General features: G+C 39.5%; 1 protein-coding gene across 2 annotated transcripts in view; it reads right to left on the reverse strand.

The window, feature by feature from the left end:
• LOC136374236 (transducin-like enhancer protein 4) overlaps positions 1 to 25,850 on the reverse strand; it is a 104,018-nt gene extending 78,168 nt beyond the window's left edge. For both annotated transcript variants that reach the window (XM_066339537.1, XM_066339536.1), the window contains exons 1-4: positions 25,356 to 25,850; positions 24,843 to 24,940; positions 23,642 to 23,705; positions 22,230 to 22,274 (exon numbers count right to left, since the gene is read on the reverse strand). In XM_066339537.1, the coding sequence (XP_066195634.1) occupies positions 22,230 to 22,274; positions 23,642 to 23,705; positions 24,843 to 24,940; positions 25,356 to 25,400 (252 nt within the window). In that variant the 5' untranslated portion in view covers positions 25,401 to 25,850. The remainder of the gene's footprint in view (positions 1 to 22,229; positions 22,275 to 23,641; positions 23,706 to 24,842; positions 24,941 to 25,355) is intronic.
• Positions 25,851 to 26,118: the final 268 nt, after the last annotated feature.

Genomic DNA, 26,118 nt, shown 5'->3' on the forward strand with positions numbered 1-26,118 from the left:
GAATCAGTCAACAGTCTTTTCAGCATTGTTGCAGGGATTCAACACAAGAGCAAAAGCTTAGGTTTCTGATTCAGACAATGAAATCTTTTGGACCTGATGTTTAAGTGGTACTTTATTTCCTAAATACACCCAAAAACCTAACACCTTAAGTTCACAGGTACCTATAAAGTGTTCTGCAAAATGTTCAAAGATGTCTGTATACAAGACTATACCTTGGGCCTCATGTGGTGATCCAGTCTATGAAGGGGGCTCAGTAAAGCTAGTCCTTGGAGTACAACCATGGCTCCACCACTCGAAGTTGTAGGAAAAGAGGAGCAGGTGATGGACCATTAGACTCCTAAATACCTTTCAGGATGGCAACATAGTGGTTTAATTCAATTCATCCTTGCCACACACAGCTAAAATAGGACATAAGCACTCAGTTAAATATGTTCAAGTGCCTTAATTAGCATTTTAGCATATGTCCAAATTCTTAGCACTGATGGAGATAAAAAAAAGAAGCAAGAGTCATATAAACTCCCCAGTATTAAAGTATTCAGAAATGTTCTAACAGATAGGGAGTTTAGAAAAAATTTGTTGCTCAAAAATATCTATTTGCAGTCCCTTTTTCCTTTATGAAAAAAAAATCATAAATTATTCTGTGGAAAAAAGAAAATTGGGATTTTATTTATAGCACATAAGCTTTGAGAAAATATTTCCACTATATTTCACAAAGTTCCATGGTTATTACAATTACAAAAAATTGCTGGCAAAGAATTACCACTGGAGGCCCTAGGTTTGTCAGTGGAATGGAAAACAAAACAACTATATATGTACTGTTGAAATAAACAGAATAATAAAGCATTATTGGGAAACCCATTTCAGCAGCCAGTAGGAAAAAGAATATATGCAATTACGCTTTCAGAAAAATAATCTGAAACAACTGTTATTTCAGGTTTAATTTGTTCTACACAATGCAGCCTTTGCCAAAAAGATCAATCTAGTTTATTAAGTGCTTACCAAGAACACATGCACACACCCTAAACAAGCATTTCACAAATTAGTGAGAACAAAAAAACATTATTACACTGTATGAAACATATCATGGTTCTGAATAAAGCAAGCAAAAAAGCTAATCTTAGTATTTCACAGAAAATTAACTCTTCATTCATAAAGAAGAATGTGTTTTGTTTTAATCACAGACTTTTGTCTCGTAGTGCTTACTACAGTTCTACAGAACTGGAGGGAAATACTACAAGCCTTGAATATGAAATTTCTCTTCAGCCCTAAAGGAATGGTGTTTGGAAATCAAAACAAAAAGAGCCTCGCCTTGCAGTAATAACAAGTGGAGGGGAAAGACGTTCTTACCTTCTCTGGTAAGGACACTAAACAAAAAAGATCTTCTTGACTAAGCCAGTTGCTGATGTTTAGGAGATACAATCTGAGCAATGCACATACAAACTGAAATGTAATCACCAGCACCAGATTGCCAAATAACCACAGGTACGATTCTCCATCTCACTTTCTACCAACTTCTTTACAAAGATCCCAGCTAAGCTCATAAAGCGATGTAACTTTCTCTTCTCCAGTTAATTTAGTGTTTTGTAAGTTAATTTGGTTGGCTATTTTGCAAAAAATACTACAAACAACAGCATAAGCAATAAACTGGAGTGGCAGACTTCTCAAAATCAATTTCCTAATGTACATACCACTCTGTGGACTGCTGAAGTGAATTGATAAGACACAGCTTTTATTTAACAGAATCACATGGAGCTGAACTGAGCATGAAAGGATACATCCTGAATCATCCATGATTAGGACAATAAAAAGCAAGTCAAGAAGGGTGACACAAACATGCATCAAGCCTGTCACCTGATGAAGTCGATGGGTTTTTGTTAATATCAACTTACATCAGCAAGTAGGGGAACAGAAATGCACAGCCTGGAGATTACCAAAGTTCTTCAGTTGCTCTGACAGCCACGATGCTGCATCCTGCCCTGCCCTGCCATATGTACCTGCAGAGCATACAGAAAAAAGGCTGCAAGTGGAACTTGAAGTAACAATGACTGGCTTCAATTTCCCTTCCTCAAAGGCAGCAGGAAACGCTGAAAAATCAGACAGAAAGGAGTAAAAGGACACTGCCAAAAGGAAATGTTGTTTCCGCCAGTAGAGCTTTGACGTCCTGTTTAAGGTACTATGCCTTCACCTCCAAGCAATCCTCAGCATTTCACAGCGATACTTTTTTTGAAATACGTCCTCATTTACACAGGGATGAGAAGTTTCCACCACTCTCTACCGATTTTTAAACTGTGACTTCACAGCTTAAAAAAATACAGGAAAAGAATTGTTTTACACTTATAGACCCATGGCACCATACTAAGGCAGCTTCAGCTCCAAGTTCAGTACCTTGCATCTGTCCTCCAGCTGCAATTAAGTCAGAATCTCTCATTTTAATCCTTCCTAGAACTGCTGAAAGACAGCAGCACATGCACAATCTCTTACTATTCAATTTCTGCCCTCACGCACTCTGCCAAACAGTCCGACCACAGTTCTGCACCTGCTGGAAATGGTACAAATCAGCCTGAGCCTGTGCTTGCAGCTATATGCATACATTGGTTTTAGACTCCAGTTTTAATCTAGCTGGGGGAAGAAAAATCTCTTACGTATTTATTTACGTGACAAGTATTTTTATAGTTTGTTTCACAGAGGTGACAGGAAAACTAGTCAGAAAAGAATAGTGCAGATCAGTAGTTTTAATGTTATACCATGAAAAATTAAACAAATCAAAAAAAGATTGAGAGTAAAAACTTGTTCTCTTAAAACCTGTGTTTAACTTGAGGTGGTGGCCTTAACTGCTCTAAAAAAATATTAAGGGGGCAAGATTTAACAGAAAAGGTGAAAATATCTAGCATTTTCATCTAAAAGAAAACGTGCTTTTAAAATTTACATATAGTGTGCATAGAAAAGAGGGTTCTGATTTAAAAAAAAAAAAAAAAACAACAACACCAACAAACAGCTACCATAAAATAAACACTGCAGTAATTTTCCCACTACAAGATGGAACTGTCAATGTCCGCTTCCGACCCTTGCCAGAACTTTGCTTCCAACTGCAAACACATCCAAAGGAAAACTCAGAAATAGCTGTAAGTACCTGTTATCCCACTGTTACCTGCTCTCCTTATTATGGCTACACTGCTTCCTCTGGAGCAGCATGCTTCAAACATGGATCACTTAGAAGCTGATGTGCTACCAGAGTTGAGAACTGCAAAGATTGTGACAGATTTCCAGTTACACCTAAACAGTTATACTTTACAGTCTTGATACTTGCAGAAAGCACTGCAACCAGGGGCAACAGACAATGGTCTGCCAAGAAAGAAAATATAGTTCCTCCAGCAAGTATTGTGCTCTTAGAGGTTTTAACAAACTACACAAAACCAATCAATAAACTGATAAAAATAGCAATCAGAAGTCACCCATAAAATCAAGAAATAAAATGTGACTGCTGGACTCAAGTTTATTTTCTTTCAAACTCATCCGGAAGTCAGGAATCGATCCTTCTGCATCAGGAACAAGATTGTTTCCTTTGTTGAACTGCCTCAGCCCTGTAAATTGTAAAAGGTGGAGCCCATAGTTGGTCTGATTAATTGATAGTCACACTTGATTGTGTTTGCTTCCAGAGAAGAAAATACTACGAATAAACACCGATGTATTTGGTGGAGTTTCTAATTCCATTTACAAGAACTCTCAGAGTGCTTAGAAACTTTGCTGTGTAGTACCTTCAATCATTCTTCTTCCTACCCAGCAATTTCACAATACATCACAAACAGCAATCAATCAGCTCAATAAATAAAATATAAAACATATTTATTCAAAGGAAACAATCGTTTAATTCATTTTCCATTACCATGAAAACGAGCAATAGTCAGATGCAATTTCTGCAGATGAACACAACAGATTTTAGAATTTGAAACAATAGACAAAAAAATTGCCCATTTTAAGCCAATAAAGAACAGCAAGATTTTGACATCCCTGAAAGAGATGGAAAAAACAGTGGATTCTGTGGCAATGGTATTATCAAGTTTCAATTTTGAATCCTTACAAAGACAGAAATTCAAATAAAGCCTGTTACTCTCTCACATTTTAAACCAAGTGAAGTATGATACTTGTTAATTCTTTCTCAAGATAAAAAAAAATTTCTATACTCTATCAAATTCCACTTGCTGGAACAGAGTGATCATCTGAGAAGTAGACAGTTAAGACACCTTGCTTCCTTTCCGATCTAAAGAATTTTTTGTTTGTTAAATCAACACACTACAAGTCAAACTTTACTAAAATACTGGGAGTGTAAAAGTAATACACATTTTCTTTTACTCCAAATTTAAATGCAAGTTTCAGCTGCAGTGTTGGCTCATGGTTTCCTCATGCTTGAGATGGTAATGCCACAGACCTACAGAAGCGCAACTGAAAACTTCCAGTACCCTGTAGGTAAGGGCAGCTTGTACTAGGAGCTTACACTATGAATGACAGAGCCTGTGAGGATCCGAATTCCCTTTCTCTGGAGCATGTTACCATGAGAGTACAAGGGACAGTGCCATGGAGCCAGGGAGCTGAGCAGAATATCCAACAGGTAAAGACTGGACATTCCACACTTTGCACTTCTCTGCCACCACAGAGATGATACTGATTCCTATTTGTATTTTTTAAGAAAAAGACTTACTACAGCAACCAACTCTGCAGGAGGGGATTCCTGATGCAGCAGAATACTGCTTTCCAAAAAGGAAGAACAACAAAAAAAGACTATAGTTCCAAATACTATTGAGAAGAAAATATTGATATGAATTGTCATTGCTCATAATTTCAATCATCATTCATCATAACTACCTCTGCTGAAAATTACTATTCCAATTTCAGCATTTCTTCAATTAGGATTTCTTGGTATTTTTTCCTCCTAAGAAAAGGACAATGAAAGAATAGGTAATTTAAGTCTTTAACATGTGAATATGTAACAAGTGGTAGTTTCACTAGGGAAATACATCTAAAATAATCCGGTAGTTTACAATTCTCTTTTTAGCCTACACAAGAAGACATTTGCAAAGCAAATGTTAAGACATTTGTAAGACATGCATGCTTAATATGTTCACAAAAATTCCCTTGTCCAGGACAGCTGGATACACTAAGTGTATCTTGATGTTCAATTAATTTGAATGGCATTCCCCCAGTAAAGCTCCTACCAGAACAGACAGAATCTGAATCAAGCAACACCTAACTGCATTTATTTTAAATTACATCAGCATTATTGAAGTTTTCACATACTCTTCATCTAAAAGGAATTTCAACATAAAATAACTTTTTGTAGAAAAGTAAAGTTTAAGACAATGCCATAAAAAAGCAGAACAGGAGGAATGGAGCAAGAACTCTCCAGTTAAGAAATGTAGATTTCATGGAACATTTTCCAGTGTGCAACTCCTGTGGGATCACCCTTTCTGGAGAGGTACTATGAACTGCATTAATTTCAGAAAAATGCTCAAGACACACCATATGTTAAATGTGCTTTTCATGATACTACACCTACAAGCACTAATAGGAAAATCTAGAACATGGAAAACACATCAAGTGTAAGCAAATATAGGGAAGTAAATAACTCGCTAAACAGATTAACCATGTGATCAAAGCAGTTCTCCTTAAACATGTTCTTACCTAAAGAGGCATCAGTCAGACCAAGATTCTTTCACAAAGGAAGGAACAGTTTCACACCCATGATCCTCTACTACAAATATGTCTGGGCCAGAAACATGGATTACACACTCACCAATTATTATGTACTAGGCACAGAAGAGACTCTCCCTTTACCCAGCTACTCTTGCTTGCCCCATCTTCTATTGGTAACATTTTTGTGGACATGTGATAAACTAAGCAATGAAATTATCCTCATTAAAGCAGAGCCCACTTCCAAATGAAACTATTACTTTTTTGAAATACAAACATCATCCCAAACCCAGTTTACTACAGGGTTGACCGAAATGTAGGATCACCTCTTCCATTACCACCGCCATCTTCGGCCTGCTCAAAGTGCACAGAAGACTTCAGTCCTAGATACACAAAATCTCCAAGATGAGACTTTTTCTGAACACTCCTTTGAGCCAGAAAACAAAAGCACACTTAAGGGAGTAAACCACACAGCAGCATTTCTGTCAAGCTGTTTATCTTATTAGAGATACCAGTAGATCTCTGGGCAAGATAAGGCACCCTGTTTCACCTTCTCCACTACACTACCACCAAGTCATATTGGTATGAATCATATCCTAAATTTTCGCCTCTCAGATTAGTATCATGATTTGTTTAGCTCCAAGTTTCAACTAGCCTTTAGAGCCATCTGTTAGGTATCTGGTAAATCAAATCACCAATACCCAACACCACAGTGAATTCAAAACAATCAATAAATATAAACTAGTGCAAATTAGTAGTGCGCATACCAAGTCAGTACTGGTCAAATGAAGAAATTAAATACTGTGGTCAAAAATGTGAATTAAAAAAAAAATTCACAAAACAATGTATGCTTTTTCAGTTATAGCAGACAGAATGAGAGAAAGCAAAACCCCATTTCTGTGTCCAGTTTCCTCTGGATTTAATGCATTTCTGGCTTTTCAACATGGAATGATTCTATGATTTAGCAAAATGCAGTCTCTGGGCTTGCTAATTTCATATTTAGCTGGCTAGGTCTGTAATCTTACCACTCTTTTAATCAAAAAGGTTTCAGGCAAGCATTTACACAAAAAATACTCATTCAAATCCTAACATTTTTACCCACAAAAATACACAGAGGTTGGATATATTCCAGTTTATGAAAATCTGTTTTGCACAAACTATGATAATTATTCCTTTCTGTAATAGCAGCTTCCCATGACAATTTGAGACTTAGTTGTGCTATTCTGTTTGCATTAGAAATTTGCCAGAAATACTAGAAAGGAAACCTTAAAATTACTGAGCTACCTACCAATGGTTTGCAAACCTGCTTGTGTAAAATCATTATCTGTTTTTCACAGAAGCAGAAAATGCTGGGAGAAGTAGGATGGCAAACTGGTTTGATGACAAGCAGCTTCCTTTGCGTGAGCTTCAGTGAAGATGAGAAAGTTGGAAAATACTATACTTCAATATAAAGTGAAATCAGATTAAAATTACTGATTTATTTATTGAAATAAGTCTATTTTCACTATTATAACACATCAAGTGTGGGTGAAAGCAAGGGAAAGAGAAGTGAGAAAACATTTATTTTTTTATGTCAGCAACAAGGGATACAATTACTTTTAATATCACAAGTATAACTTCTGCTCCTGAACACAGAACCAAAGTCACCTTAAACTAGCTACAGAATAACCCAACGAGCTGGATAAATAATCAGCACAGTAAAACCCTGCCAACTTCTCAATTATTAGGACCTGAGCAAGTCAGTTCAACAGCAGTTAAAGCACACCTGTGTATACTTCAGCCGTACTCTTAAATACCATCCACATGCAACAAACACCACTTTATCTTAACTTTGTACCTGTAAACAAAGTCTTCAAAATAGATGCCGTTTTTCTGCAGTCTAAAGCAATAAAAAATTACTCTCAATATCCTCCACAGAACCCATGTAGGGCTCATGTGATATGGCTGTAAATCAGACTTTCTTCAGCTCTACTGACTAACCTACAGAGACTGTACACAGAGAGATTTTATAGTTTTGTTAAATTCATAGCTGTTCTGCATCCAAAATTGACTCCCTTCTGAGGGAGGGTAACCACAACAGGTAGAAGCTCAATACATGATGCTCAAATACAGAATGTGACCTGCTTTACACCTATATTCCACTGCTTCACCAAAGTGAAAAAGCAGAGCAGCCTTCCACTGGAGAGAACAAGATATCAAATGTTTATTTTATATTGTGTTGAACAGAGTCCTTAGATTAGTACTTCTTTTCAAAAGTTCAACTTGCATTTATGCTCCAATTACATTTGCAGCTTCTCTCAAGTAGGGTATTCATATACTGACGAGTGATGATGATTCAAAGCTGTGATCCTCACTATTGAGTATGAAGCTGGTTTGCCTAATCTTTTGACATCTCACATTGTCATTGCCTTCCTTCCTTCAACCTCTGCAACAATAAATCAAGAGAGAGTCTTGAGGAATTCGTTGTCTAGTGGGCAGGTAAAAATACAATCGTGGTTAAAAAGAGACTGGGGAAACTAGCTATTTGAGAGCTGCACCAAGATCCTTCCTCAGATTAATTCTGCCTGGTTCCACACAAACCACCCAGCACAGAAAAGTGTATCAAACCCCCTATTTTCCCTAACTTTACAATGTAATTGTTTGTACCAGAGAACTAAGATCTCACAGCACTCCAGCCACTACATGATAGCTATATATGCATTGTAAGGGTTTGGGCACACAGGTGGCATGGATACTACTGCAAGGTAAGAAATTTTGTTCTGGTTTTCCCCAAAAAATACCACTCTAAAAAGGCAGTATTACCCCACTGTCCAAATGGAGAATATACGCTGAAAAAATAGACTACCACAGGCCAACTTCCTCAATACAAATCAAAGCATTGACTGCATTACCACCTCTGAAAGGTACATTACAGGAACCTGTGAATTGCAGCTGAGATGGCAGACAGCAAAGTTCTTACGGGAAACAAAAGGAGGACAAACCTGTATTGGGAAAAAGCAGTCTGCCCCAAGCATACTACCCTATTAGATAAACACAGACACTTCTAAGTGACTCCCATGTAATAACATCTCACCTCCCATTTCTTAACACACTGCTCTCCAAACAATCCCCTGCGGTAAGGGCAATGCTTCAGGAAACACTATTATTTCCACTTCCCAGACAGAGATCTGAAGCAGTGAAAGCCACAAGTAAAGTCTCCAGAAGACATATAATGGGATTTTAAAAAATGTCTTAGCAGACTAGACAGGTAATTCTGCAGAAAGCTAGCAAGAGACAAATACTCAACAGGATTTTCTAGAATACCTAAGCACATGGGGCTTCTACCCTTACTTATAGCTATGTAAATGTAGCTTTGCATCCTAAAAACCACAGCACATTACTAGAAAAATCCTTAACTATAGTCTTCAGCCCCTAGTCTCTCCACTTAGGCATGACACAGTGATGAAGTCACCAGAAGGGCATAGGAGTTTCCATCTTGGGCACTGAAGCTACCAACTAACCCTGCTGAGTCTTTGGCTTGATCAAGCTCTTTTGTCATACAGGTCACAACTCAGCCCTGCAAAAACCTTATACCTGCAACTCCCGCAACTCAGTGCTTCTCCAGCCATGTTGCCCCAAGAGCTGACAATCTCTGCATTATTCACACATTATTCCCCTATGAAGTACCCTCCATGTGCACTACATTTCTTTGGTACCATGCTGAGTCCCTTAACTTACATCACATCCATCAAGCATTTGTCTACCCTCATTCTGCAGCCCACTGGTGCAAGAGTGCCCACAGCATTGCTACCATTTCGCTGCACAGAGTAGTCAAAGTAGCTTATCCAAGGTCTCATGGGAACCCCTTGACAGTATGGTACAGAAACTTGCACTAGCTTCCCTCCAAGCTCCTAGCAGCTGCATCTCTCCACCTGAGAGCTTTTTGACTTGCTTTACATTAATACAGAGAGGCACTTCCTGTGTCTACAAATTTTCAGGTCCTCCACGTCTGTCACAGGCTTAAAAAAAAAACAAAAACAAATCCTCTTGACCCTTAATGTAGTGCATACTTAGAGGCGCATTTTTCTTTCAAAATGTGTAAATTAAGGTTATCCCAAGATTTGTTCACCTACACAAAGAGATGTTAAAAATCAAGGCTCCAGACAAAACATACCTCTGAGTTTCAAGCACAAAGAGAGAGCTAACAGCAACTAAACAAAGGACGAAATACAATTCCCTACATTCATAAGGCCTTTATGTCCATTTGACTGAAAGAATATTTGAAAAAAATGTTGCATATGCAAAGAAGCTAGACATTTGTATCTGCAAAGAAAAATTTTATGTCTTTCCATGGAAGAAGGTTCTTTAGGTTCACCTAAATTGCTTTAAAAGCAAGGCTGCTAATGTCAGTTTCAAAAACATCTTGTATACATGCTAGAAAACCCATCCTCAAACAGAAATCTCCAACCTCAGAAAGAAAAAAGCAACCACATGTATGCTCATGGGAACCCTCTTCTTGTACAGTCTTATGGAGTTGTTGCTTTTTACATCTCTATATACATGATCAAACCTAAGAACAAGAACAATTTTCATCCTTGGTAGATTGTGGGTTTAGAAAAAATGTCAGAAAGAAACCATGCCCCAGAAATTTCCAGGATGTCACAGGCACCCGATTGTAAGACTTTTTTTTATGCTGCTGACAACTGAAAAAGGATGCATTTTTTGGTGTCACTAGTCTGTAGAGATAAACCAGGGACCTTTGTGGGGGTAAGAAAACTAACTGCCTTGTAGATACCAATGGAAAATGTTCTATTTATGTTCTTCACATTCAAGACACATAATCAGCTTTGTCTTCCACCTCTACAAGAAAATGAAAGCAGAGAGATGCAAAGGAAGCAGGGTATCATTCTTGAATTAATTAAACCAAGAACTTGTACAATTTACTTTTCAAGAATAAATACATAAAAAGTAATTCTAACATAAAAAGTCCTTTGACATTTGGATGAAGCTGCCACGGATATTTCTTTAATACAGTAAATAAGCAGGAAAGCCTCATCAATGCTCGATTTTGCTGTTGTTGTAAATACTGTTTAGGACGAGACAAAAAGAAAACATACATCTTGCCACCTGAAATTAGGATGTACTGATAAAAACTATAAATAAGCAACACGTTCAGACTGCAACAGCCCTCTGTAATTAGGACAGAAAGTCTACTGGTCAAATCGAGTATAAGAATAACAATCTATCCTTTGTTAACACACTGACACAAGCATACAAGGAGCATGTTTTATGCCCTCAGAGTCTTTCAAACATTGTGCTTTCAAGACATTGGATGTGTATTTCAAGAAGAGGCATCTACTTTGTATGTAGTCACATGCTCTACAAAATTACAGAAACCTGACATCAGTGGTTTTGTAGCTGACTCTCTTTTACACATCAGCATAGTGCCATCTTTCAGAGGGCACTAAGAAATTGGATGGTTCTCATACCATTCTCAGAGTGAATGGTACTGCAGGGAAGCAGATGTGAGAAGAAAACCAATTAAACGGTTTCCTCCAAACATGCCTTTTTCTTTGCCTTCTCCCTGAAATGGAAAAGTGTTAAGTGTTTCAGCCAGGCTTGGCCTTACTCTCTTTTCTTTCCTTCTCCAAATGTTATCACAAGACCTGGCTCCACTATTTCCAACTTCTATCTCCAAATACAATTAAGAGAATAGCAGACAGGGGGACAGCTCAAGTATCAGTGGTGTTATATCTCCTGGTAACCTCTGAAGCATAAGGACAAAGGAAACTCTATAGCAGTTATGGCACTGCTGGACCTTGTTACACAGAGAACATGCGTTTGGAAAGAGTCCTCTTCCTTCCACTGCAAACACATACTCATTCAATATTCAGAAATTCCCTAGAATCTCTCATCTGATAATGAATGTTATCTAACTAAATCTTGGATCATGCCCCATCAGGTACATATCACCACCATTACAGTGAGAGGCAGAGACACAGAAATGTTACAACACTTTTGCAAAGGGCTGCAGAGCTCACAAACTTGCTGTCAGTAATTTGTCACATGCCTTACATTAATAATGGTCTCTTCCCCAGATCTGAGGCAAGCAAGTCCCTGGACAAGCATTAGCAGGTATCTAGAGCAGGAAACAGAAGAAACAGCAACACTGACTTTTCTCTGCAGATCCATGGTGCTTCATGAAGGTCGAGTACCTAACTTTTGCCTCCTGCAGCCGCCATAAAAATCTAGTGAAGATCCACATCCCTCTTAACCAAAACCACAACACAGTTTGGCTCAGCTGCTGGGCTCAAACACCCACACAGAGTCCATGCTGCCATGGACTGGAGTCCATACTTGCTTCTTGGCTGCCAAATAGCAAGATGACGGCTTGTCCACTTCCAACCCAATACAGGATCTCTCAAGGCAGCCAGGTGAAAACACATGGACAAGCACTGTCAGTCAAGTGTGCTCCCTACCCCAAGCCATGGCTATGCTGCACTAGCTATTTTTGCACCTATTAATAGGAAAGTGTATGGAAAACAGTACTGTGTCTTAAAAAAAAAGTCAAGAATCATTTTGTATATTAAGGAATGGCTGAAAACTTCTTAACCATCCCTGGAAAAGGGTAGAAAAGGAGAAAAGTGGCTATCCAACATAACTTTTTTCAAAGAGTTCTCTATTTTCCTACTCATTTTAAAAAGTAACATTTGAATTGCATGATAAACAGAAGAAATTGGTTTACCAGAACATAAAAGTTACTGAGAAAGAGCGATTACCCAGATATCCAAATATTTTTATCTGGAAGTCTATCTCATTATATAAAATGTGCAAAAATGAAGATCCACCTCTCCTGCCAAGAAGCAAAGAGACTTGAGAAAGAAAAAGTGTGATCAAAATGCTTTCTCTTCTTTAACCTCCAGCTAAAAGCTCACTCAAGTTTGCCTTATGAATAATTTTAAACAATACTATCAAGTTAACATGGTGTAAGACAGCTTCAGCCATTGAGCAACTGTCAGTAACATCCTGTAAACCTGACTTTGCCAAATCTGAGATCTGTGCACCATCACTCAAGCATTCTCCCACCCTCTACAAGGATCTCACCACTGAATTAGTTCAATGGGTTTCAGGTTACCTGCTCCTCCCTCATCCCCAGCGGAGCCTGCTGCTGTCACCCCAAGCGCACCCGAGTTCTGAGGAAACCAATTGCCTTGAGGACGCAACAGACCCAGCATTCGCCTTTTTGCTGTTGTTCCTGGTTTTAAATTTGTCAGTGTTAAATTTCAAAGCATTTGCTGTCACTGCCTACAAGTACCACAATATTTTATTAAGTATTTGTGAAGCATGTATTGGCCTTGCTCTGATTTGTTGATTTAGGGTTCAAAGTCAGAAAAGACAAGGAGAAAGGATTCCATTTGTTCACCGAAGCACTCTTCTGCTCTAGTATATGTGCACACCTATAACTGAATAATATGGGCTACACCTGCAATTGAAATGCAGGTGATGTCTCAGCAGCAGCTTTGTCATGCCCTCTCTGTGGTGTTACTCCATCATTGGCTACTCAATCCTAGGGCAATCACCTCTTTCTGGGGTAAGCTAGAACAGGGTCAAGAGGGGGGGTTTTCTAATCTGCGAAGTCTCCAAACAGCCAAGCCACTTCCGTAAGCAGACAGAGTAACATAAAAGAGGCTTACTATACTTTAGATGGAGGAAAGAATAGCATCTTTAAAAATTAAATGCTCTCAGTAATCACACAGAACACGCACACAGTATGTAATACATACCAAACAAAATCCAGCAGCAGGGCCTAGTGTTATGAAGATTCTTTATAACATGAAGGGGACAAACTTTTACTTCTGCTCAATTGTGAGTTGTTCCACCAAGGTTTTTTAAGCAAACACAAGAAAAAAGAAAACCACATATTCTTACTGCTGATGTTTCACATCCCAAACATAACAGTGAGAAGTTTTTCTCCTTTGAAGAATTTGAATCTCATGCAGCAAATGTCAGAAACTTCTGGCTGTGTAAGATTCTGCAGAGAAGCTATTTAAATAGACCAAAAGAGAGGCCAACTTAGAAGATCGCCACTATAAATTATGTTCTCTGTTCCCTTCTAAGACATGAAGAACTGTCACCACCATATCTCTGCCACCTTATGACACAAAAACTTAACAAGCAGTTGCAGAAAGATTCTTAAATGTATTTTTAGTTTGGTACTATTTTTCCTTAGAAGAGTACACCTCACGCATTTTCTGAGATCAGGAAATTATGACAAAAAATTGTCACCTGTATCTCACACTCAGCTCCATTGGCTTTATCCTGAAACTTAGTATGTATTAGTCCTTGCAGAAAAAAAAAAAAAAAAAAAAAAAAAAAAAAACACACTTACGGAAGAAAGAAAAGAGAAATATAAGAAGCATGAAACATGAACAGTTTGGCAGCTTAAAATCAGAATGGAAATAAAAAGAACTCTAAACTTATTTTGTTTATCTCATGATTAATTTTTAGCCAAGCTCATGATATTCCAGTGACCGGCACAATGTAACATTTGGAGCTGGCAATACAGCATACCATACAACTACATAACCATAAAGAGGCTAATTCAAGTTTACTACGGGGACTATAACTTTGACTTGCCTGACATTTGCACATTTAAGTGTCTTAGTCATAACACCACAGTGTTCAACACCATTATGTACCTGTCCTGGGCTAAGAAACGTAATTTTTATGTCTTAAATCCTATCCATACAGGCAAGAAATCACTATTTAGAGTTCTATTTATAATTTGTGACATATTTCAGTTATATTTAAAAGCTATTATTTAAACAAAAGAAATACGGACATCTGCTGTTGACATTATGCCAACACCATTTCTGCAACACTGAACTACAGAGTTTGTGTCACCACTAAGACAGACAGTTATCAGGGAAAATATATTCAGAGAAGTACTTGAAGTAGAATCAGAGAACAGACTGGGTTAGAAGGGACCTTAAAGTTCATCTAGTTCCACGCCCCCTGCCATAGAGGCAGAGACATGTTCCACTAGGTACCACTGGAACTGAAACTATTACCTTGAGCCCAGATAAAACCTATAAGAATACATATAAACAGAAAGACAAAGAGGTATTCTTAGAACCAACCCATATTTTTGCATTTTAAAATAAAGATTTTAATAAATTTTATAAAGTTAATATATTGTTATATTATATATTATATATTATAAATATTCTATTATATTAAATTTTATATATTTATACATATTTAATAAATTTAATAACTTTTAATAAATATTTTAATAAATAAAGATTTTAACTTGAACAGTTTCTGACAGAACAGCATTTCTTGACTATAGATAGGTTCGTCTCCCAGATACACTTTTGTCCCCAGCTAGTTAATGCAAGTATCAGTCTATATAGCCCACATTTCACATTATCATCTTTGTTCTGCTCCCAGTGCACCTTGTGGCTAAACAGGTTTTCTGAAAGTCAGTGACAAGATGTCCACAATCTGCAGACCACAAAGGTAACTTTTTTGACAATTATAACTGCACTATTCACGAACTGACCCACATTTTTGATAGGCCAAATACTCTATTACATCCATAAACGGGACACTACAATTATCCATAAAAGAAAGAGGGAAAAAAAGCAAGACCAAATTGATAACTCCAAATTATCCATGTCTAACAGCCTTGTTAAATTTTTTTTAAATGCACCAAGTCTACGATATTCAGTGTGACTGACCAGTGTAAGCATTTTGTAACATAAATCAAAAATCAGAATCATAAGGAGCTTACTTACAATGGCAATTATTTCATATGCCTGAATCCCTATGTTTGAAGTTATTTCCTTAACTGAGACAAGCAGCCAAACACTTTTAAACCAGCTTTACAATCAGGTCTGCAGTCTTAATTCTACTTGCCTAATGTCTATTTTGTGCAATGAAAGAGCTCCTCTAGGAAAACTGGTCATGAGATCAGCAAGTGTATAACTAAACCCTGCACTACAATGCACATACACAATAGGGCAGGATCAAGTTTACACAAATGCTGTAAAGCCTGGGCATCCCAGCAAAGCAGTACTTCACTCTGAAACCTATCTGCTAATTAATATTTTTTTTCTTTTGCTGAATGACCTCAGCACTTCTTTTTTGCCCCTAGAAGGACAGCAAATCTCACCACACAAAATGGTGCAAAACCTATATACAAAATGGTGACGCAGTTTGCCTCTCTTGGTGGACAGTAAGTCCTGATTGCTCAGAAGGAGCTTTATGCCTGTGTCATATTTCCAGCCACACTGGACAACCCAAAGAGCAGTGGTGCCAGGCAGGAGGGGAGCTTCTCACTGCAAAGGTGCACATCATCCTTCTCCCTCTGCCTTCCCTCTCCTCTACAGAAGAGGCAATCCCCCCCCAGAGGGGCTGGGGGTTCTCACTGGAACACTCCCCCTTACTGCAAGCTCCTTTTATTTAAAAAAAAAAAAAATTAAAAATGCAAGGATTTTTTAGGTTACTGTGATCACAGGGTCACTGCTGGCCTCTACTGTAATTGCAAGTCAGCCCATAAACTAATACAGTCAGTGCGGCAGCTTCATAGTAATTAGTATCTTTCAAAGACAGAAGAATGCTTTTATGTTTAAGCACTGTGGAGCACAGCCTTTTGCCAGTCAAAACAGAGCATATGTCTTAATTTAAACATTTGCTCAGCATGTTTTGTGCTACTTCCTATGTTTCATGCATCTGTCTGAATTTGTGTAAACAAATGGGAGAAAACAACGCTTTCCTCATGAACAGCGAAACCTGGATGAAATGGAAGTTCACGTCTTCATGCATGCTATTCCGCAGTTTCAAGGGGAAAGGTTATTTCAACAGTAACTCATGGAGTAGCAGCAACAACAAACTTCTCAGTAATTACCAGGACCTCTTCACAGAACAGCTGCCTAACAGCTGTGAGGAAAAGAAAGCACAAAACCTTGTCACAGAACTTAGCAGTTATTACCAAGTAAAAGGTTTCTGGTTTAACTCCAGAATAATAGATTTTCTAACTTTTCATAAGCTTCTAAGCTTTTCTGCTGGCTTCAGAGGCTAAATAACCTAAAACTGGGACAAACAAGCCTCAGTTGTCAAACTGATTTGACAGCCTATTTTTTACATTTTGTGACTTTAATCAAAATGCCACTTGTTTTTCTCTTCCTCCTTAACAGCACTGTGTGAGCTGCAGTCTTCAAAATTTCACTTCTAATCTCTCTTATTTTGAAGTTTTTCTGTTTAGTTCTGACTACCCACTGCCTGTATCTCCATTAAATCTTTCCTACTGTTTACAACAGAGAACAAATTCAGCCAGTATAATTTTAGTTGCCTTTCCAGCTACTTTTCCAATGCAAGACAACATGCACTCAGCTACTGAATGTGTCAAAAAAAAAGTCCACACATGCATGCACATGCTTTCATGACAAGCCCAGGTTGTCACCAAAAAATAAAGAGGGAAGAGTGTATTTTTCTGTTGCACAGGTAGAGCATATAAAAAACATTTCTCTGTGATGTAAGTGTTTTATCACCTTGAAGATGAAAAAACAGTCAAAATTCTGCCCTAAATTAAACAAATTGATCCCCATGTTTAGCCCTGTAGGAAGATAATTTACTAAGTCTTAAGAAGCAAGCAGAGTAAAGGCTGGGATGTCACAGAGCCCATATATTAACTCAGTCAGCAATAAATCTCCCCTTACTCTCCATACTACTTTCTTAAATAGCTCACTATAAAGCCCTAATCTAATTAAAAACAGCTTTCTCGGCAACAGTGGCCTTGATTTCACTTATTTACACATTAACTGTAGCCTCCGTTTTGCCAATCCTGTCTATTCCCTATACCACACAGGGCCTTTTTTCTGCCCTGGACAGCATTTTCTACAGCAGATGAAGTAGATGCCAATTGATTTGCTGTCGAGCATGGTAAATTAATAGCAACAAATTGCTGAGGGCCCCATCTCGCTGCTCCACCATGCTTCGGCAGTTTTGCTTTATTTGCTCCATGATGGGCAGCAGTCAGGCCTCTTCAAGTCAATTTCTTCTTAACAACCTGCAATACTTTTCAATGGTGAAAATAGAGCTATTCCTTGTAAGACAGAAATCAATATCCTATTGCCCTTAGAAAATGCTAAACAAGCAGTATTGGCAATCCACTTGGTACTAGAGGGTATCAGATATAATGCAAATCCATACTGCTTCCCTCCTCATAGTTATTACAGCTTGCTAAAAGGTTCCTAATGCCATTTATCATCATTTACCATCGACTACTGCAGCTACGATTATGATATCCTATCAGCTAGCAGAACCCTTTCATTTCTATCCAATTAATATTTTAGCAGCACTCAAATGGTTGCTGCCCAAGTCTTGTAATAAAATTTACATGGATCAGACTGATTTTTTTTCCTGATCTTAAAAAGCGATTTCATTTATTTTTTAATACCCAACTTCTTAAAAGACCTAAATTTTTCTTCCAACAATGCTGAAATTCAATACCGTAGCACATTAGTTTAAAGATGATAGTCTAGGCAAAAAGTGTGAAAAAGAATTTATGCATTGACACCTCCAAAGAAACATAAAATAAAAAATTAATGCCGTATCTTATTTATACTTTCCATTAGTCCCATTCACAAATCTCTTGTCTGTAGCCAAATACAGACACTTATTTTAATCAATAATTACAATTCTCACTTAAACATTCAGCAAGCGTGTTTGATTACAGCAATTTAAATAAACTGTTTACCACAACATTAAAACAGTCTAATTTTCGAAATTAAACCAATGACCACTTCCAAGTACCAACAGTATGTTAGAAACACAGACCAGTGAATTAACTATTCATTCATAAACTATCAGCTGAGCCTCTTAAAAATGTTTAAGAAAAGCAACTTAGTAAGAAATGGGCATCTTTAGACCACACTCAAGCGTATGCTAATATTAAAATTTAAAATTGTAGGGACATATCTGCTTATTATGCAATCCGGAATTCCTAATGCAATATCTTTTTTTTCCGGAACATGCCCATTTTGAAGCCGTATTGAACCAAATATAGAATATCAAAAATCAGCTTAGTATATTAAGCTATAACATCACATGTGACAACATACCCTACACTTGTCTTTAAAAAAATACAAATTACTAATTCTACCAGTCTAATGCTATTTACTCAGTTACCAAAATTTAAATTAATTATGTTCTCAAACATAATTGTTAAAAATTGGCAACATTATGCAGGCTTAATTAAGATTAAATCCAATTTACTAAATGTACTTTAATTGGTACTAATTACATTAGCTTTCCTTTCAGAATGACAAATTCCCCATAGGTTTCACTTTAATAGTCTTCTATCAAAATCAACACAGGATGACTGATGATGAGCATCACATAAGGGGTGGGAAAAGAGATGCTCTTCCCCCCTCTCTGCCCCCAGCCACACAGGCACACTCACTACCGCTGCTTTCTGCACGTTTATCCTTTTATCAATTTGCTAAGTCACAGAGTCATGACTCTATCACACATCATTTTCTGTTCTAGTGAAAAATTTCTCTAAAAATAAATACTCTGTGGCTGGAAGCAGCCAAGAAGAACAGAAGCTTTAACAGAAAAATACACAAAGGTTTCAAATATCAGGGCCACCAATTACTAGGGTACTTCCAAGGACTCTAGGGAGTCCTGCTCTTGAACCCTTTGAGACGCAAATCTAATAAGTGAATGAGCCTAACCTGATCTTGAGAACTAGGCCCAATTACGCCGAAGGGCAACTTCACCGCATTATTGCCTGCTTTCCATTACAAGGGCATCCATTGAGTACATCTGGAAAAGAACCTGAGAGGAACCAAGGCTGCCTGCCCAGAAAAACAAATAAAGACAGATATGCCTCTGTGCTGAAGTGAAAAAAAGAAAGAAAATATAATAAGTAGGTGGTTTGCAGGGCTGTCTGTATTTCATAATGTGATAAACCACCCTCAGGATTTTTTATATGATTGCATTTAGAAAGCTGGGGGGGCAAGAGAAGGAAAATAAAAAAGAGTGAATCGCTCAATTTCAGCTGAGTGAAATTCAAAATTGGGAGAGGAGGAAAAGGGAATTTAAGGTGGTAGACTAAAAAAGCTTTGCACACATTGAATTAAGCAAACAATGCCATCTATAGAAATACCAAATTGGACCACAGTACTCTGATCATAATGGAAAATGATAATATTTTGCATTTGCTGAGGCAAGAGAAGACAGGAAAAATACAACACTGTGTCAACAGAAAAGACCTATGAAAGACAGGAAATTGATATCAGATTTAAGAAAGAGAGTGAACGAGTTTCTTAGCCGCAACTAATTTGATTCATTGTCTGACAAAATATTTAAGCATTTTGCATGAGAGTACAATACTTAAAACTTGAATAGACTGAATGGTGATGGAAAAAGATGTTCAATTAAAACCCAGTCTTTTGTAATCCCCACACTTAGTTGTCACTAAGTATCTGATTTCTGCAGAGTATCAGTGATGACTCCATCACCATAAAAGTACAAAAGTTCTGAAGTAAAGCATTTAGAAATTACAAGTCTTTTGCTGTTGATTTTTTACCTTAATACAATTTTATGACACACTTGCACTTGCAAGCTGATTTTGTTGCAAAGAATTTTGTGCAGTTAGCGTAGGTCTAAAGTACTGCTGTAAAAACAGGGTATCTAGAAATATAAACAAGTCTGACTGCAATGCTTGCTTTCAAACGCCCGTAAGAATTTGCTACGTAGGTGGCCTGTAAAGACTCTGGTCTTGTGAATTGTTTCCATATCTACAGCTTTAGTGATTAAGGGTTTGTTTGGTTTTATTTTGGTTTTGGTTTTACTCTAATGGGACCTGAAACAATCTGGATATTCACTTGAGAACAGACCAACACCTCTTAGAGTCAGTGATCAATCTTTCCACCAGCACACAGGACAAGGATCAGGTCCAGAGAGTCAGCATGCGCATACACTCTGATTTGCTGAAATCGCTGCCTTTTTCTGTCAGCCATTTGTTAAATGCATTTGGTGAGTTTTATGGTACCTGTGAGAAGGACCCATAGGAGAATTCAAAATATCTACATGTGTCTGCAAAATAATTTTTATGTACAAGGTTTCATAAGTTTGATTGTAGATGCAAAATGCTTTGAGGCGGGAAATCCCAGTGTCTCCGTATGTCTGCCATCTAGCAAAAATGGCCCTGATTGGTCCTGTGGCATTGAGATGCTAATGGAATACAAAATGTAATAAATAACATGAAAACACTTTTGAGTTTATGACTGCTGTCAACAAGATTAAAAAAAATCCTAGTTCCAAACCCAGAGAAGTTCCAAATCCCTAACTTTGAACAGAAGTGCATAAAAACTAATTTTCAGGTGATCTTTCTTCTCCCATCCAATACTTTCTTTATTTCTGCAGTTTACACTCCCCAGCAGTGCTGGCGAATTACTCAACCATTTGCTAAAATGAGTTGTCAGTATTAAACTCCGCTACACAGGAAGCTCCCTCACTGGAAAAGAGGTCAGATGTTTAATTCATTCTCTTCTAGAGAAGGTTAAAAAATAGGCATTATCAAATAAGAAACTCTAATTTACACTAGCATCCTCTAGCTGACTAATCTCTTGCTAATCGTAGCCTAAGTACTAGAGTTCAAGGCACAGAACCGATAGCAGTCCTCCAGCATCTAGAGCAGAACTATGAGAGATCTGTAAAGGGCCTTTAACAAGAGCATGTAATGACAGGACAAAGGAAAATGGCCCTAAACTGAAAACGTGGCAGGTTTAGTTTAGATATTATGATAAAATCTTTACTGTGAGGATGGAGAAGCACTGGAACAGAGAGGCTGAGGATGCCCCATCCCTGGCAATGTTCAAGGCCAGGCTGGATAGGGCTTTGAGTAGCCTGATCTAGTGAAAGGTTCCCTGCCCATGGCAAGGTAGGGTGGAACCACACAATATTTAAGTGCCTCTCCAACCCAAACCATTTCATGATTCTATGTTTACACCATCACAGAAAGCTCATTTATTCCTTTGTGTTTGAGACGGTAACACATTGGCTCTGGACAGAAGTCCAAGTAAACAGGCTGTAACATTAACTGCATTTGTAGCTCCAGCTGCAATCAGCCCAGGTTAACCAAAAAACCCCATTTCTTCCACACACTCCTTTTCCTAATACACATTCATGATGTAGCTAGCATCCCAAAAAGTAAACCCCAAAAGTTTGAGACCAGACAGAAAGGAAGATACATCCCACAAACCCATCCATACTCACAGACACTCTCCCTGTGAAGTATAGGAGTGCCTGCATGTTGTGAAAATAGCATGTGGAATGTCAAGCGAATAATGCACAATTGGCAGACAAGACCGTAACCTACAAAGAGTCCGCATAACAAACATGAGACAGAAGATTCAGGGCCAAATGAAGAAAAAAAAATTTCTGATGCACTCAAGCATGCAATGAAGGCAAGTCACACAGAATACAAGTTTTCAGATTAATGAGAGAAATTACACAGACCATTCTTACAACAAAACAAATTATCTACCTACCTGTTTATGCATCTCTATATTCAGCCCATAGGACATCTCGTAATACTAAGAAAAAAGAAAATTACTCTATTAGACCTTGCAATTGTGAAAATTATTTTGAAATTTACTTTGATTGAAACATCATCCATACAAAGACACACAGACCCACACACATTTATTTGCCTTGAATAGTTCCTGGAATTGCAAAGAGCACATTTCAGAATAAACTGGGTTTTTTGATTTATCTATATTCACAAAGAACAGCTATAAAACAAGACAACAACAACAACAACAACAGAAAAAAAAAAAAAAAAAAAAAAAATTACAGGCAGAGTCTAGGATTAGAAGAAGAAATTATCAAGATTCTATTCACTAGCATGCATAAAACATGCCAAAATAACACCCAAAGTGCTTCAAGCACATAAACATATACATCAGCAGCGACTAGCAGGTCAATTATTCAATATTTTAAATTAAAAAAAAAAAAAAATCCTGTAATTAAATTGCAGGAATAAAAAAAAAGGAAAGACCACAGAAATTTAGGCTCAGAGCAGACACACCAATCTAAGTACGTCCTGCTGTGCCCAAGTACTGCAGGGAACTCTACACAGTGTGTAATGTTAATACCAAACAATCTCCAAGAAAGACTTAGGCATATCAGGCATTAAAATGACAACTTGCGAGCCTTACAATTTTTGTGCTAAGATTTTTTTCAATGTTATTTACTCTTTTTGTGCATACAAGAGTATTACTTGTCACGTGCATATGGAAAACAGCTAATCCTTCAGAGATGTATAAAAGAAGAGATAGCAAGAGCTCCTCTAGAGTTATCACGATCTATCACACAATTATCTATTTAGAGATGTCTTTCTATGTGTATTATTTAACCAGGCAGACCACAACAACTGAGGAAATCCCTTTCACAGCTGAGATCCCTGACAATCTCAGTTTAATGAAATAATGATTCAGCTGCCGAAGAACAGTAGTTCTTCTAGGAAGTAGGCTTTGGATTTGCATGTGCTTATGTACAATTTTGTCTTACTCCCATCACAGAAAATAATACTATCCCAAACCGTTTTACAGAGATATGACCATTGGGACAAGTCAGCAAAAGCGGAGAAAGTGAAAACATCATCCCCAGGTACACTACTGAAGTTGCACACAGCTTGAAAGGGCTAAGTGATTTGCTAGCATTTGAAAGAAACATCGTCAATTGCTTAAAAGGTTAAAAAGCCAGTTTTACACAGATACTGACTGCTGCAAACAAGTTGAAAGACCCCAGAAACTACTGATTTATAATAGAAGCACTAACGCAACCTCAACAACAGCAGCGCTACTACAATCTTACTGTTCGCCTCCAGCAATCCAAATGTATGTCAGTCTCAGTATACCAGGCTAATAGACATTTTGAATTTGTTATGCAGCTCGCTTACCATGACATAATGTCGCTGCATCTCTGTCTTCTCACTGGCCAGTTTTTCACATTCTAGCTTTAAACTGTTCAAGAGACAAAAAGAAAAAATCATGGCTGCTTCATAACACTAAAGTGACATTCTCCTGAGCACCAGCTGCTCCCCTTTTCAAACATTTCTCCACTACCCAAATATAAATGTGTATTCCAGCCCTAGCTTGGGAGTTTAGGAAGGAGTTTTACACTTTTCCATTTTCAAGGGATACTATGTAATATCTCCATCTCCTAAAAGAACTGCATACACACATGTGGTATACACAGAAAATTATTTTTCTGACAAAAAACTAAACACCAACACTGGTTCACAGAAGAAGCACACAGCGGTACATATCTTTAACAGCCAAGGTTGAGAAGCTACTAACAAAAATGTAATTTGAGTTTCAGAGTTTTTATTTAGGTGTTTTAGAAACACTTTTTCTTCTACTCGACCCACAGAAGAACCAAATGCACATTACCACTTCAAGAAGAAAAACTTGTGGATTAGAATTTTTGCTCTTTGCTATTACTGATGACAGAACTGCAAGTAAAATATTGCACGTAATTTAATGAATACCGTGGTAAATACTAACACCTCCAGTGCTTATTTTGTTTTCAGAAGCCGCCTAAACAATCCTGCCAGAAGTCAGTTGTCACTTTGAGGACACAGCTCTGTTCCACCTAAGGATAATGAAATAGCTCGCCGCCTCACTTCCAGGTTATCAGCACTTGACATGTCAATGAAAGGCGCGAGGGGGCCGAGCCAAGCAAGACAAGATGCCTATCCTGAGAGGCATTTCGAAGAAAAGCAGAGGACAAGCCCAACCAGATACATATTTTTCTATCAACACCCGCCCTCCCCCACTCCGCACCCAAAAGTAAACAAAAAGACCAAAAGAAACAAATGAAAATTTAAAAAAAAAATAAATTTAAAAAAAAAATACAACCGAAAAGGGAAGGCGAGTAAGACAAGAAAATCCGCTGGCACGGCTAGGCTCGGGGCCCACGGGAGCCCCTCTTCCCCAGGGCCTGGAGCGGAGCAGGATGTGCAGGAGCTGGCGAGGAGCGCCGGTCTGGGGTGGGTCCGCCAGGGGTCCAGCGCCCCCGCCCCGCCGCCTCCCCGGGCGCGGCGCTGGAAAGGGCGAGAGGGAAGACCAAGACCGCTCGGGGAAAGTAGGCGGTTTTACCTGTGGTACTGAGCCTGCAAAAACTGAAACTCCTCCTTAATCCGATCGCAGGATTCTGAAATGGTGAATTTAAAGGGCTGAGCTGGCTGGTGAGGAGCCTGCAAGCAAGGAACAGCAGGTCTTTTAATCGCCCTCTCTCACCCGGTCACCACCTCCCGCCCGCCGCCGTGGCCCTCGCCCCGCGCCTCCGCCGAGGCGCAGCTCCCTAGCTCCCCGCTCGTCCCCGGGCGGAGGAGCGATGCCCCAAGCGCCCCGAGATGCTGCGCCGACGTGTCCACCGGCGGTGCGGGACCGCCGCTGGAAGAGGCGCCTGCTCGGACCCTCCGCACCGGCCGCAGCCGCGGGACGCGGGGCTGGCGCCGGGACCGCCGCGCACCGGGCGAGGGCAACTCAAACAAGCCAGCCCCGACCTGGGGAGGCGGCGGCGGCGCGGCGGACAACAATAAGAAAATGGCTACAACTCCGCGGTGCCCGCGCCGGAGCGCTGCCCGCGGGGCCGCCGCCGCCACTCACCGGATGCCGGGTCTGCGGGTACATCTTGCTCAGGTCGCGGATCATCCACACCGCTTCGGGGGGCGCTGGCGGCCGGAGCGGCGGGGATCAGGGCTGCAGGCGCGGCGGCGGAGACGGCAGGCAGGGACGCCCCGGCCCCGCCGCCCCAGGGCTGGCGGGGCACCGCCGGCAGCAGCGAGGCGCGACGGCGGCGGCGTCCGCGACGCTCGGGGGCCGCTGCCACATCCCCCGGGGGCGGTCAGCGGGCGACGCCGGCCGGTTCTCTCAAGCTCCGCCGCCGCTCCACGGGCTCCGGCGGGCTGCGAGCCCCGTGCGGCGGAGGGCGAGGTGGAGGAGGGCGGGGAAAGCCCCTCTGCCGGCGCCGGCGCGCGCTCCACCGGAGATTCCCCCCGCCGGCAGTTTTCCTCTCCTCCTGAAAACTTTTACTGCTGCTGCTGCCGGCGGCTCTCCCGGCGCCTGGCAGAGCGGGGCGCGGAGCGCCGGCGGGGTCGGTGGCGGCGGGGTCGGTGGCTGCGGCGCTCGGGCGGCTGCTCCGCTGCTGCGGCGGGGGTGCGTGCGGTGCCCTTTTGTGCGGCGGTCCGGTCCTCGCTGCTACCGCCCGCACCGCATCTCCCCCGCTAGTGCTGCTTGACCGCCTTTTTTTTTAATTAAATAAAAAAATTTAAAAGAGCGAGAAAGATTAAAAAATACGGTACGGTCCGGGCAGCTTTATTTATGTCTTTTTTTTTTTTTTTTTTTCCTCTCGTTTTCCCTCCGCGCCTTT

This window comes from Sylvia atricapilla, chromosome Z (genome assembly GCF_009819655.1).
Source record: "Sylvia atricapilla isolate bSylAtr1 chromosome Z, bSylAtr1.pri, whole genome shotgun sequence".
NCBI classification, from domain to species: domain Eukaryota; kingdom Metazoa; phylum Chordata; class Aves; order Passeriformes; family Sylviidae; genus Sylvia; species Sylvia atricapilla.